The 15,079-nt window shown below is 41.8% G+C and overlaps 1 protein-coding gene across 1 annotated transcript; it reads left to right on the top strand.

Moving 5' to 3' along the window:
• The first annotated feature begins 1,568 nt into the window (after positions 1-1,568).
• On the top strand, positions 1,569-12,318 carry hepacama (hepatic and glial cell adhesion molecule a). Its single transcript, XM_050068852.1, has 7 exons — positions 1,569-1,794; positions 5,553-5,900; positions 6,197-6,478; positions 9,167-9,257; positions 9,500-9,567; positions 9,702-9,772; positions 11,478-12,318. Exons 1-7 carry the CDS (start codon positions 1,698-1,700, stop codon positions 11,838-11,840), a joined length of 1,320 nt encoding a protein of 439 aa, XP_049924809.1. The 5' UTR covers positions 1,569-1,697; the 3' UTR covers positions 11,841-12,318.
• Positions 12,319-15,079: the final 2,761 nt, after the last annotated feature.

The following is a 15,079-nucleotide window of genomic DNA, read 5'->3' as shown; positions in this document are numbered from 1 at the left end:
TTAAAACATGTAGGAATCACAGTCAGTAGATGTGTTACCAGCATCATGGTGTGATATCTGTACGTCTGAGTCACACAGAGTGACATTAGTCTTGTTGTGGATCAAACTTGATAATGGTTTCTGTCATAACACATACACCCAAAACTTAGTGAGACACACACAGGCCCTGTCTGTGCTCCCGCTCTCTTCCTGTATTGAGTGGAAAGAGTCCCCCTTGATTCAGAGTGCGTTAGAAGATGAGAGGAAGAGGGAGGTGCTGCTTTTATCGAGGGCAGAGGTGGAGGGGAGAGGTTCGGCTTTGATGGCCCACTACACAGTAGTCTGAGCCCTGGGAGAGTGGTGGTGAGCAGCAGCTGTTCCCACATTCCTGGAGCTTTCGCATTTCAGCTTCCTCCTCTGCATAAAACCTCCTTTTGTTGTCAAACAAACTGCTTGGAAAAAAAAAACCTCACTTTGAAACAAAAGACTTTTCTAAAGTGAGGGAGATGACTTATAATGCAATTGACTCATCAATGCATACAAGCGTTAATCTCCAAAACAGAGTGGGGAATGAGTGATGTAACATATGGGGATTTACATGGCATTATGTTGGATATAATAAAAAGTGACAGTCAAGTTTGCAAGAAAATTAAAAGTAAATGGTAGATTGGCAGCCAGAGGGTGGATCTAATGCATTTAAATCTATTGTATTTTTACTTTTTGTGCTTTTGGCATTGTCGTCTTCTTTTACTTACACCTTTTGACCCATGTGGTGCACTACTTTTTTGCTTCCCATATGTGTATTGGACTTTTAAATGACAAATAAAAGAGCAAAAATGATGTAAACAAGCCACAACTTCAAAGTCATGATGGCAGCATTGACTTCAATTCCCTGCCTTAATGTAGCTGCAACACCACCTAGAGGACAGAGTAGGTACAACAACTCTTTTTTTTGTTTCATATTTTGTTGCTCTTATTATACATAGCTCACATTTCCTGGTAAAGATCCATGTTCATACACCTGACAGGTGCTATAGGGACTAGCAGCGAAAATGCTTTGAGGCTGCATGAGCTTGTGGGTCAACAACAAGGCCGGTTGCCAAGTGACAAATTGTGAGTTTATTGTGAGGCTCTGGTCCAGAGAGGAGTTTGCACAATGTGACGAAAAGTGGGCCAGAGAGGGGGGAAGTGAGTTGTTTTTCAAACTCAGACATTTCAGAGCTTTAAGTGTTCTCCTCTCAGAGCTGGAGTACAGTTGTTGTTCTTCCAGGCAAGAATTCTTGCAAAGTAGCTGAACTCAATTTTGAATTCGACCCCTTAATGATTTACTTAAAGTGTGGGGAAAAAAAGCATCACTTTTTTTCCACAAGAGGTTTAAAGAATAACACACACATACATTAAGATAAATAACCGCCTAAATACACAAACACTATCTTCTTTGAGCTCCATACTGAAAGGGAAACGCAGAGTGGAAGAGAGGAGCTCATCTACACTATGTCTCTGTGTCACACTAACACACACACACATACACACATGCACAGTTGGCTGTTGTTGGCTGTGACTGGGGTGCTGTGAGGAGAGTGGGGCTCAGTGTGACCAGGCAGAGGCCAGTGTTGCAGGCAGGCAGGCAGTGGAGAGAGTGTTGAGCCGCAGAGACGTGCCCAGGGTGGATAAACCATGCTCACTAAGTGGGAGAAAGACTCTGCCCAGGACACAAGATGAAGGTGGAGAGGAAGACCTCCTCTACAGGCGACAGTTTTACTGACATTCCTCCGCTACTGACGCTCTTTGGCCTCCTCCTCCTTCTCTTCACAGGTAAGCTCAAACATTTGTCAGGCTTTCCACAGATTAGAGGATAAAGAATGTCCTGGGCACTGGGCTACGATTCACATGATACAGCAAGTGGATTTTTATTAACTTGTGACAGTTTATTAAAAAGCAAAGAAACCCTGCCTGTGCTCATTATTATTTTAATTATCATCTTTTTAGAATTGTCTTGTTTTCCAGTCTTTGGGTTTCTTTGTGTCGCCTAAAAATCAGATCAAAACTCACATTCATGCTTCTTTTGAAACAACGTTAATCCAGGTTAAGTTAATCGCTGATGTTGCCTCTTGTCCTTGTGTTCCCCGGGCTGGCGGCACAATGGATTCGTTCATGGTTGGTGCTCTCATTTGGGCCCTCATCACATGCTCAAAGGAGCCTGGAGTGTCTATTGTAGATGTGTAAGAAGGGGATGTGTAGGTTAAGTGTGATGATATCACGTTTTGTGCAGAGCTGGTGAAAAGGGCAGGGCCTACTTTTTATTTGGAGTGTGGGAAGCTTTAGACGAGTTCAGATCAGGGGTAAAAGAATGGCAAAAGTTTAGTTTGTAGTGTGGGTTTGGTTTTAAAATGTGTGATTTAATTGCATGACCGTACCACGGGCCCAGTTTACCCAACCAGGCCAGTTTTGGTAGGATCACTGCATCCTGTGTCTATCTCCAACTTCACCAGTGACAAAGACTTTCTCTTTCTCTCCCTCTCTAACGCTCTCTCACTCTTTTCAAGGGAGGAAACTAGTTCCAACAATCATGCCCTTTGTCTTATCGCCTTGGCAACCCCTGTCAGGCGCACCAAATGGTTACCACGGCAATGAGGCGATGCCCTGCTAACTGCCTCACTGCAAAGAAAAGTGAACAGTGCCGACTCTCACTCTCCTCCCTCACTCCTAGGTTGATCTTTCCATCACTGAGGCCCTATAACAGTAGGATGCCCCCTCACAGGCCCGCAGCCAATGTTTAGACCTCCATGTGTCCCGACACAGCTGAGTTATAGGAATCTCCACTGTGAACATAAAAGCTTCGCTGTGTTTGGTTTCCAAGACAGGGCTCGTCCATAAAGGATGAAATGTGGCTCGCACTGTAATACCTTTTCCTCGTATCCCTGTGGGAGGCGGAGGATAATTGGGGAACACAAATCAAAATTAGTGCATTGCTTGTTCGCTGCGAGGGGTCACATGAGGAATTCCTGGGGGGAGTTTCTGAGCAACAGATAAGTGATTAGTGAAAAGCAACATGTGTGCGTATGAGTTTGTTGGCGTGGGTAACGTACAGTAAGCTGACTAACGGCTGTTTGAAGGGAGAAATGCAAAGAATTTCTATTCATCAAGTCGGCAGCCAAACATCTTGGGCAAAAGCTTAAAGAATGGAGGCCATTCGTGAAAGCATCAAGGTATTAAAACATTTTAACTTGTACGCCTCTTCTTAAAATAAAAGTCTGAAATTTGTTAAATGTTTTAGTGCCAACATCCTACATGAGTGTAAAATTGGTTAACAGTGGATTTTACATAGAAGGTGGTAATTAAAGGAGCAGTGTGTAGGATTTAGTGCCATCTAGGGGTAAGGATTGCAAATTGCAACTAGCTGAAACTCCCATGTGCCAAGTGTGATCTCTAGCTGAGGAGTCCTTCAGTCTTAATTGTTCAGGAGGTTTTCACCAAGCACCAAATTATCCTCAGAGGTCTGTTCCTCTTTAAAACAAATAGACCAGGTGATTTAAACCAGTAAAACTAATAAATAAAGCAGTTTTACATTACAAATCAGTGTTTGTTTTACACTGTTTAGCATGTCACAGACGAACCTGTGGCCCAGCACCGGCCAATGTGTGCGCTCACCTTTTTTTCTATCCAGACATTCAGGAGGTTTTTACTGTGAGCTGCATTATCTGCAAAGATGTCCTTCTCTCCAAAACGAACAGACCAGGTAATTTAAACTGGTAAAAGCACTGAATAAAGCAGTATTAGTGTTTCTCCTATGCTGTTCGGCACATCAAGGACAGGCCGTTAGCCTTGCACCTGCGATTGTATGCTCACCTTTTTTCTCTGATAACTTGAGATCCAGATGCTCAGGAGGTTTTTACCAAAAGCCAAATTACCTGCAAAGGTCTCTTCTTTTCCAAAACAAATTTGTCCTGGTGATTTAAACCAGTGAAAACACTGAATTAAGCAGTTTCATTTTAAAAAATATGTGTTTTCCAACTCGCCACAGAGGGGGCTGGTAACTACGGTGGCTTAATGGTTCTGTCTAGAGCCAGTATTGGGGTTGTCCATTCTGGCCTACCCTAGAAACATGGTGCTGCAGCATGGCAGTGTCCATGAACAAGGACCTGCTCTCTATGTAAATATAAACGTCTCATTCTGAGGTAACAAAAACTCAGCAACTCTAATTTTCAGGTGAATATACACAAAAGAAAACATACTTATTATATTATATTATATTTCTGCCCACACATCCCCCTAAATCCTGCACATGGGACCTTTAAAGGTGGAGTCAGTGATTCTGAGTGATTTCACAGGCTTTGGTAATATCTCTGATGTTATCTACATTTCATGACTATTATGGTGTAGCTACATTTCTTGTGGGTGAGCACACTGAAGAGAGACTGTAGCCGGCATAGTGTTGTGTAGCTTGGTCCCAGCTACTTTGTTTGTCACCTATTTACGGAACTAGGGCAGATGAACACCATTTTTTTCAGCACATGAGGAGATATTTGCTGAATTTGTCAAAAGGTTTATTGGATTAGATTTACAGAGTCCACCTTTGAAAAATAACTGTGTCTTATACAGCAGTGGTGGAAAAAGTGCCAGAAAAGTAGTGTTGGCGTGATGTGATATATATGAAAATATAGGATGATTGCATCGGACCTTGGTGTGGTTTTTACCTCCAGATTTCACGTGTTAGTCCATCTTGCATCTTAACATTGTGTCATGAGTGTTTTGATCTTGTCAAAAAATGACAAGTGAAGTAAATCAGCAATTAACAATCAAGTCGAATTGAAGGGTCACATATCTTTGTGACTTTTTGAAGGGCTTTTTCTCAAAAGTAAAGTTTGGTGACAGTCATTATGTAGTTTGCTTAATATTTGTCGCTCAAATTTTCTTCCGAGCAGTGTAACTGTTTAAAAATGTGTTTCACAGTCAGTGTGGCTGAAAATGATAGAGCAAGTCACAGATAATCCTGGCAAAACCAGTGAAGTAAATCAGCAATTAACAATTAAGTACAATTGACTCATTGTGGATGCATCATCAAGTAAGATTAATTTTAATGGTTTGACTACCTACAACGGTTAAACCAGCAGACTGATGGGGAGTTCAAACTCTGACAACATAGTAAAAAGTGCACATTTTTATTGCATGCAACACTGGTGGAAAGTATGATGTCTAAAAATAGGAATATTCAAGTAAAATGAAAGCAGGCCTACCTAATATTATACTTACTCTGCCTAAACGTACTGTGTTATTGTACAGGGCCATTGTATCCCCCTTTGCTGCCCTGATTTTTCATTTGTTTTTCCTTGCAGTAATTGTAGTGATTAGTGTAGTAGTAATTAGTGTGTTTTTGCATAAGTCCTCTATTATTTCACCATGTGTGAATAGTTGATTCCTCTGATTTCTGCTTGCTAGTGGAGCATTAAAGGCTGCAAAGTGACTGTCCTTTGTCTACTCTGTCCTCAAACAACCTCTTAGTGTCCTTGTATTTCCCTCTACCTTCTCCTCAGCTGATGACCTCACTCCCGTCTCTTTGCCTTTATTTCCAGGTGAGGTGTCAGGGGTGAATGTGACCAGCCAAACCCAGGTGGTGAGGGGCACGGTGGGCAAAGAGGCCCTCTTGTCAGTCAGCTACTCCAGCAGCAGCTCCGACAAGCCTGTGATTAAGTGGCAGCTGAAGAGGGACAAAGAGAAACCCATCACCGTTGTGCAGTCCATAGGAACGGACATCATAGGGAACCTGAGGCCAGAGTACCGCAACCGTATCCTGGTGTTTGAGAACGGGTCGCTGCTGCTTCACAACCTGCAGCTGTCAGACGAAGGGGCGTACGAAGTCGAGATCTCCATAACAGATGACACCTTCACTGGAGAGCACTACATTGAGCTCACTGTGGACGGTATGCCAAATTATCTTCCTTTAAAAGAGCTGGGTTCTCTCATATTCAAAAATATATGAGCATTTTAGAGCAGAAAACTGAAGAGGAGTTAAATACAAATTAAAAAAACATTATCATGCCCCAGAGAGTGTCATTGTAATACTGGAGTTTAGCTATTCAGAACGTGATTCACAGTGTTGGTGTTGTTCTTTTTAAGACACTTATCACGTTCTTACATAACCAAAGATCAACCATCCACTCATGTCTTCGAATATTCACTCTCAAGACCCCCCGTGTCTTTGTCCTGTCGCCCTCAGTCCCCACGTCCAGACCTTACATCCAGATGATGGCCTCGTCCGTCCTGGAGTACAGCGAGCACTTTAACCTCCACTGCTCCCACGATAACGGCACAAAGCCCATCTACGGTTGGCTGAAGGGAGGCAAGGTGCTGACCAATGACACACGCCTGCTGCTTTCACATGACCAAAAGGTGCTGACCATCTCACGCGTTGTGATGTCAGATGATGACATATACGTCTGCACAGTGGAGAACCCCATCAGCAGCATGAAGAGCATGCCTGTCAGGCTCACTGTCTACAGTAGGTGGCATGTTACACCGGTAGGACCTCAAGTTATACAAGTTTACATACAGGATGAAGAGATGATGGTATAGTAACATCAGACGGGTGGAAAAAAGTATTCAGACCCTTTAGTTAAGTAAAAGTAGTACAAGCTTCACTACAAGTAAAAGTTCTGAATTCAAGGTGAGAAAAAAATTCTGGTGATTAAATTTCTAAGTCTCGTCCAAATTATGTTCCCTACTGTGTTAATGACTACAGAACTGGTTTTGCCAAGATAGTCTTTCTAATTTCTCTGTTTTCTTTTTTTTGATAAATCCATGAAAACAGGTGAGAAAAAAAAGCTTTGGCGGATGATTTACCAGCGTGGTGAACATGAGTGGTAGAAAAATAGTGGTGACTCCATACTGTGGCAATAATAAAGTCTAAATATGTGTCCATTCCTTTAGTTCGTAATGGTCCAATGTTGTTGGGTATGCTTGTTTTTGTTACCTGAAATGCAAGTGTCCCCAAGCTTTTCTGTGTATTGTAACAACTGGTGAGCCAGGAGAGAGTGGACTCAAGCGCACAACTCTGGAGACAGTCTTTCCTGGTCAAAAGGTAGGTTCAGTACACAGAAGGACTATCGGTGGAGGCAAACAAATCCAATAGGGATGAGGCAGAGGCAAGGGCGTAAATATAGACAGTGCAGGCAGTGCGGTTGCACTGGGGCCGATGGGGTGGAGGGCCCCTACTGCCACCTGGAAATACACCTGAGTTCAAAGAAGAACTCACATGCTCTTCTGGTTTTGTAAAGCAGTGTCAATCTTTAACATATTTTGAACTTATTCTGTATAAAAAACAAAAAAACTATAATTTACCAATAAAAAACTGTGTGTGTGTGTGTGTGTGTGTGTGTGTGTGTGTGTGTGTGTGTGTGTGTGTGTGTGTGTGTGTGTGTGCTTCATAACTTGTAACTAGGGCGTAATAGGGCCCCTCAAAATAGCGTGCACTGGGGCCCAACTACCTTACGCCACTGGGCAGAGGCAGTCAATCTACAGGCTAAATCGAAAAACCATGAAAAGGACACAGGGAAACAAAAGGCTGGAGTGCTAGACATGCAAAGCACTAAGAGAAAACAAGACACACACTAAATACTCTGGTGAGGGGACAATTACACACAGGTGAAGCCATCAAAAGGAAGGGAAAACACACAGGGACAGGAAGTGAAGTGATCTGAAACAAGAAGAGATGTGAGTTTCAAAGTAAAACAGGAAACAACATGAGTGAATGAAATAAAAAACATAATCTAAGAAACTTGTATGCACATGTATTTTTTACCCGGGACAGCCTGTGGAGTATAGCATCCACTCCCAGTTTGAAGGGCAAATGGAATCTGTCACATATCTTTGCGGCCAGCTGATGCAAACTTTAATGGTCTTATTCTCATTATGTAGTTTGCTTAATATTTGGAGCTCAAATTTTCTTCCCAGCAGTGTATCAAACTGTTTAAAAATGTGTTTCACAGTCAGTGCGTCTGAAAATGATAGAGCAAGCCACAGATAATCCTGGCAAAACTTTTTTTTTACCTGGCAGAACTTTTTTCCCACCTGTTTCACAGATGAAACGAAACAACTTAGAGAGATTGTCACGACAAAAACATTTTTTTCACCTGTTCTTAAGTCACAGGAGGAGCGAAATCAGCTTGGATCAGACTTAGTAAATGGATCACCAGAATATTTTTTCTCACTTGCCTCTCAGGGCCTCTCAGTGTTAGATTGTTATATATCATATTGTACAAGTACCTCAAAGCTATATTTAATAAGCACAGTCCAGCAAATGTACTTAGTTACATTCCAACACTGGTTTCTAGGTGTAATGGTGATATGAAAATGATTGTGGGAACTGTATACTTTAGCTAATTGTTCAACAAACATCCATTTTCAGCAGCTATCAGAAGCAATTATCATCTCACGCTGACCCGTACACATGCATGCCTTTCTCTCTAACAATGTTGTTTACAACAAGAGCAAATCCAGGCTGTGAGCGCAGCAGACTTGGCCCAGAGTGACTGTTACTGGGCGCCAGCGCAGGGCCACATGTCAGGCTGCGAGAGAGAGGGAGAGGCACTCTAATCCAATGAATGGACAGTTATTTATGAGGAGGGAGCAGAAAAGGAAGGCAGGTGGGGAGGGAGGACGCTTTGCCTCAGTGGACCTCAGTAATCCTGACTTCATTATTGCTGCACTATGATGTGTTGCATGAGGAGACAGCTACAGGCCCCTGAAACTGCTCTCTATTCCCCTTGCATGCATAGCAGTGCGACATAAAGTCTCAAAGTGACTACCCTAATGTGCTACTTCACTGCTCCTTATTCATGCCAGCACACTCAAAAGACTTGGCAAGCAACATGAAAAAAAAATGTTCTGCGTGCTCCGAATCCTGGCCAAGCTTGAAGTTTGAAAGAAAAGAGGATGTTCCAAATTAACACATTTATTTCACAACTTTATCTCCTCATGCAAAGTGTACTTTTCCACTGTCAAAGAGGAAAGCAGAAATCGATTGAAGCTTTGAAGTTGAATGTGGAGCAAAGGTACAAGTCAGTGGTTCAGTTAAAGGGAAATTAGATTGCCCTGCTGTTACTGACACAAACTTCTCCATCTTTTTCTTTCTTGCTCTCTTGCTCTCTTTCTGTGTCTTTGTCTGCCTCTGTGTATCACTCTGGTTTAGGACGGAGCTCGCTATACATCATCCTGTCCACCGGGGGCATATTCCTCCTCATCACCCTGGTGACAGTGTGTGCCTGTTGGAAACCATCCAAGTGAGAGCTACTCTTTCTTCTCTGCCCTCTTTTCCCTCTTCTGTTGCTTCCACTCTCTCTCCCTCCCTCTCTCATTGGCTTTGATATTGCCCTTGAGGATGTGACAAGACTCTCAAGCAGCTCAGCAGTGTTACTGTACTCTGGACATTTGGTGAAAAAGTGATAAAAAACAGTGAACTGTAGTTTATGTGAAATACAGTTTAGCTGCAAAGTTTTGATAGTGTTTTTTTTTCCTGCTGTAGAAAGAAGCATCGACCCGTCCCCCAAAGAGCTCCCATCTATTTGGAGCAGAGTGAAAATGGCCACGATGGTGAGCAATAGTTGCAGCTGATCATCTTTAAATGTGTACACCGTTACAGTTTGTATTCCGTGTTAAACGCACACAACACTAAAGTTAACTTCTCAGCAGAAAGTCAACCAAATAAATATATACATGTTTTGCAGTTGATGTTGTTCCCAAACCAACTACACTTGGTCGGAGGAGTCCCATGCCTCTTTATGTTCTCAATGAAGATGTAAGTCAATCTTTTTATTTCCAGAATTTCCAATTAGAATCTGTGTGAGCCACTGACAGCTTTACCATGAAACAAAATGATAGTCTGTAGCCATGTCAGCAGCTCTGAGACGCTTCACTAAATAACACAAATGTCAATCTCATGATGGTACGAGAGAAAACTCAGGGGATCACTAAAGTAATATTTGTGCTAATCCATTCAAAAACATTTGTCAAAATATTTTCTATAAGGCAGAAATGTCAACATGCTGGTTGTACTCGAGGAAAGTCAGGGGATCATCAGGGATATCTGACTATAAAATTTCAAGGCAATTTCTTATCATTTTTGGACTGATGACAGATGAGCATTACCATTCATAGAGCCCCAGTTAATTTTGTTTGTTTGTTTGTTTGATTGTTTTTTGGTGTGGTTGCTGTTGTTAGTACTGTAGTAATGCTTCACACACAAAATGATCACTTGTATATCAAGTACTCAGCCCCTGTTATCTTCAATTTGTGAAGAAAACTATTTTTTCATGCATGCCTCCGGTCAACGAAAAATCCAAAAACTGAGAAAAATCTTGATGTGTTGAAGTCATAGGCAACCGTGTTTAACGACAGCAAAACTATATCAAAACATCTGTGTACAAACTTTCCAAATGTTCTCATCGCAACTTATTGAATACTGCTGTTTTGTCAGCAGACTTAGCCTCCAAAATATGGTGTGCAAGGTACCCTCCTGCGTCTATTTTGGATGTTCCAGGACAAAGTGTCAATTTACGCTTGTTATATGTATTGTGTCTTTTCAAAATACATTTTCATTTTCACAGGAAATGTACAGTTTCTGCTAGTTACATGCATACAGTGTTTTTTCAAAATCAACTTTGAACATAGGTACAACACTTTGTTTTTAGGCTTATTTTCATAGCTTTAGGCAAAAGCATGTAGGCTTGTGGTTAGGTTTAGAAAACATCATCATGGTTTGGCTTACTATCACACAGGAAACACATAGCACTCTTTATATTACAGTAGTTGCTGCCTGCGTTACAAACTGCCGCCGCCCTGTGGGTATCATACCACCACGAAAGGTGCCTGTGTGTCCGCGTCTGACACCAGCGTCCACTGACAAAGCGGCAGTATTTGACGAGTTGGGAGTGAGAACTCTCTCACAACAGTACAATTCAAGACTCATTTATCAAGTCCTATGCTCAGTACTTCCTAAACTCATGCATTTTCACTAAAGCCTCACTATTTAGGTAAAACACTTGCGTTTGAATTCTGCTCGTGCATTCCATTGGCAGAGTTCAAACACATATGCTTGCCCAGGCGTGCTACTTGTTAGTGTGTGAGACTATTTATGTGGAAGTATTTTAAATAGTAATGATTTAGTGGAAATGCCTGTATTTGGAAAGTACTGAGTGCACTAAATGAGACTCGGATTATCCTGCATGAGTTGTGTGAGGGAATTAAAAATGGATGTTTTGATAGAGTCAAACACAATCCCCTATGACTTGAGTTCGTCAAGAACTTTTTTTAGTTTTTGGGTTGTTTGCTCACCATGGAGGCATGCGAGAAAACTTTTCTTCATGAACTGAACTTTATACGGGGTGTGTAATTGATATACACATTGTCATTTTGCGGGTGAAGTATTCCTTTAAAATGAGAATCATAGATTAAACACCACACCTGATGGTGATTGTAACACATGTATCTTCGTCTTGTTTCAGGAGACTCTGGAGCGGTTAGAAGAATGTTCTGGCAATGCCACCATCCAATCAGAAATGAGTATCCCTGCTACCTATGCTCCAGTGCTTCCCCCCTCCTCCAACAGAACTGAGCGGCCCATCTGGTCTACCCCTCGCAGATACCCCCGCAGCCCCTCTCCCCTGGCACAGCCTCTCCCACAACCCCTTCCAGGTCCTCCCCCACGCCCCCTCCGCTCACCTGCTCACTCCCCTGGTTCATCTCCACGCAGCTTCAGCCCGATAAGAAAGGTCCGTCCGCCAGTAGGCATCCCCGCCAGCCACCTGCCTGTAGAGGCAGAGTGTCCCGACCCTTGTGATCAGACTCACTGTCCATCACAGCAGTGACAACTGCTCGAATGTATGTTTTCATTCTGTGATATGTAAAGTCATGTGTAGTTTGTTGGTCTTCTGTTATATCCTGCCACAAGGGTGATGGATTTGATGCACTAGGATAAGAGATGAGTTCACTGTCAGCTAACTCTTCATATGCCATTATTTATCATCGATGTCTCTATGGCTATGCACAGTATCCCTGTAGTTTTTTGAAGTCATGTGAAAATTTATATTCTGTCCACCAGCATGTAGTAGATCATGGAAATGATGCTGAGACAGTGAAGATTTTCCACCTCTGGTATATATTTTGCTTCTTGAATTATGAATATCTTGGGAGATTTTGATAAGTACCTGTACATATGTAAGTTAATAGTTTGGGTCAGGTGTTTTTTTTGTTTTGTTTTTGTTTTGAACAATTAAACCACAAAGTGTATTCTTATTCAGCATTAGGTCATCCTATAACCTAAGGTAATAAAAGCAGTTCAAATAGTTTGCGGTTTGTCATCAATTTTGTCACATTCTCCACCACAAACTCTGCAAAAAAGTAACAAACAAAAAAAAACCTTTACTTAGGCTATTACTGATTTTTTTTTAACAAAGTAGAAATGCTTTACATTCTGAGAAACCTGAGGCTGAGTGGGATCTGCCATTATGGAGTATGAGTGTAATTCCCACCTTGTCCATTAGGTGTCACCCACACATTTCTTTAAATCCTTTATTTCAATGCACACTTGTCAGGAAGTGATTTACTTGAAAATATATTTTACCTTTACCACTTTTAATCCATAATATGTAGCAGTTGACATATGATATGTTGGTGACATATTGTGCAAAGTTATGTTTCATGCTATGAACGTGTCATTATTGTTTTGCCCCTTTTGCTTTAAAGACGGCATCCAAGAACAACTGGTTGACTGATGACAAAGTGCCTCTTGCGCTTCTGTTACTTCACATTCGAAGGTCAATGAGGGTCAGGCTGTGCTTGAACTCACAGTTCTATCTAAATCATGAGCAAAAGATATAAATAAATATAGATAATGTGAGCTAATCAACTTTAAGAGGAGGCTTTAAGTCAACAATGTGTGGTCAGTCTGGTTTTCTAAGAACAGGCTCTTCCTGATTACGGACAGTGTCCCTGAAAATAAGCAAATGGCTTTAGGCAGCTGTATCTATGCATGAGGGAAGTGATTACTTAATATGGGTTCATTTTATCCTCAGTTGTTTTTTCCATTGCATAAAAACACTGTGAGGGAGCATGGAATAAAAAGACCAGACAGATTAAAGATTAAAAGATGTACTGAATGGTTGTGAGGTACAAGCTTGTAAAGGAGTGTATTAATGCACACACACACACACACACACACAAAGTGGCCTGGTCCATCACTATTATCAGGATAATGTGCTCCCTTCAGAGGTCCAGCTGGACGCCTTTTGTCATGAAAATCTGCATGATTTTATTTTTTGCTTTTATCCTGAAATGTGTCTTCCGTTACGGAAGGTGTGATGAGTCTTGTGGTTACATAAGCACATCAGATCCGCATGTTTTGATCTGAGCTTTGCCGTCTTTGTTCTATTGGAAACACAATTTATTCCTTGGCACACAGACTCATGAATACACATACAGCATCTCGGGCACACACAAGCACAGATGAACAAGCACACAAACATGTGCATAATTATTCGTGGCTTACAGTAAGTAGAAAATGAAATGTCCACAGATAATGAAAGTGGGAGATTTTTATTGAGCTTGGAAATTGCTTTCAGTCTATTTTTAAGTCACGTTTTTATTAGTCATAGAGTCTATCCCATCATGATCCACCTCTCCCCCAGCATGGCAGAGGAGCTTGGAAGGCTTGGCAGTAATTAGACTCTGGGGAGCAGGATCACATCTGCAATACGTGTGTATGTGTCTGTGTATGTGCATGTGTGCAGGGAGAAGGTGTACTATGTGTTGAAAAGGGACCATGTATGATGCTCTCCTTCTCTTATTAATTAATTACCTCCTCCTCCTCTTGCCTGGTCGAGCTTTGTTGCTGATGTCCTCATTCACACCAGCCTGTTGATTTGAAATTCCCAGTATAGGAGGGTGACTTTATTGTTGGAAAGCTCTTACCTTGCCTTTTTTGTGTCTAGGTCAGTAGTCAGTAGCAGGTAGTCCTCCAGTAGAATGCTGACTTTGATCTTTATGGAGGTCAATGGAGCAAAAAATGAAATAAAATAAAATAAAATAGTTGCATGATGTCCTCTCTGATGGACAGTTTTTACCCACTGTTACATTTTACCCCAAATTCTTCTAACTAATTACACTTAATATTTACTTAATATTATATACTGTGTACTTTATTTACTTTAAGGGACAGCACACCCCAAAATCAAAATGTCATATCTTTCCTCTTACCTGTAGTGCTATTTATCAGTCTAGATTGTTAAAGCATGAGTTGAAGTGTTGGAGATATTGACCGTAGGGATGTCTGCCTTCTCTTGAATATATTGGAACTAGATGTCACCCAGCTTGTGGTGCTCAAAGCACCAAAAAATAAAACTTTTGAAACACTCAACAGCAATGTCTCTTTCCAGAAATCTTGACCTGGTTATTCAAGATAATCCACAGACTGTGTTGTGAGCAGAGCAGTTTCATGTAGGAACTATTTTCTTTCTCCTGAGCTACAGAGGGCAGATAACGTACTTCTTATTGCACTCACGCACTGTAAAAATAATGGACATAGCTACCATTACATCACCCATTGGTCTGTGGATTTCAGTTTTGAATCCTTCACTTGGGCTTGGCGGCTGTTGCCTTTTGGGGGGGCGGGGGGGTTCGAGCTGGAAGTGATCATATTTGAGCAAGGTTTAAAGCTGTGGAGCAGCGAGGGGTGGTTCTGACTGAGAAGCCGAGGACACTACCGGCAGATAGCCTGTCACTCAACACAGCCCACCCTTAAAGGGCCAGTGTGTAATATTTGGCATGGTTTATTGTCAAATCTGAATCTGAATATTCTACCCATTAATATGTTTATACAAGTGTATAATCGCTATAAAATAAAATTCGTTTGGTTTTCGTAGCCTTATAATCATGCTTTTATATATATATCTATATAGCAAGGGCCTTGCTTTAGAGAGGTCGCCATCTTGCGCCGCCATGTATGTACGGCAGACCGAGCGGACAATCCAGCCAGCCAGAGAACGCGTTTCGCGTGTATAAATAAACCAACGAAGACAGCGGAAGGAAGGAAGGAGGAGGAGGAAACAGC

The sequence above is a fragment of the Epinephelus moara genome, chromosome 2, assembly GCF_006386435.1.
Source record: "Epinephelus moara isolate mb chromosome 2, YSFRI_EMoa_1.0, whole genome shotgun sequence".
NCBI lineage: Eukaryota > Metazoa > Chordata > Actinopteri > Perciformes > Serranidae > Epinephelus > Epinephelus moara.
The sequence above is the reverse complement of the archived record's forward strand: the minus strand, read 5'-3'. Positions and strand labels throughout refer to the sequence as shown.

Bases quoted from the DNA above. Each gene is read 5' to 3' on its own strand.
- hepacama (XM_050068852.1), top strand. From the start codon at position 1,698: ATGAAGGTGGAGAGGAAGACCTCCTCTACAGGCGACAGTTTTACTGAC. The intron at 5,901-6,196 runs GTATGCCAAATT...TGTCGCCCTCAG, and splicing joins CATTGAGCTCACTGTGGACG to TCCCCACGTCCAGACCTTAC. The intron at 6,479-9,166 runs GTAGGTGGCATG...ACTCTGGTTTAG, and splicing joins TGTCAGGCTCACTGTCTACA to GACGGAGCTCGCTATACATC.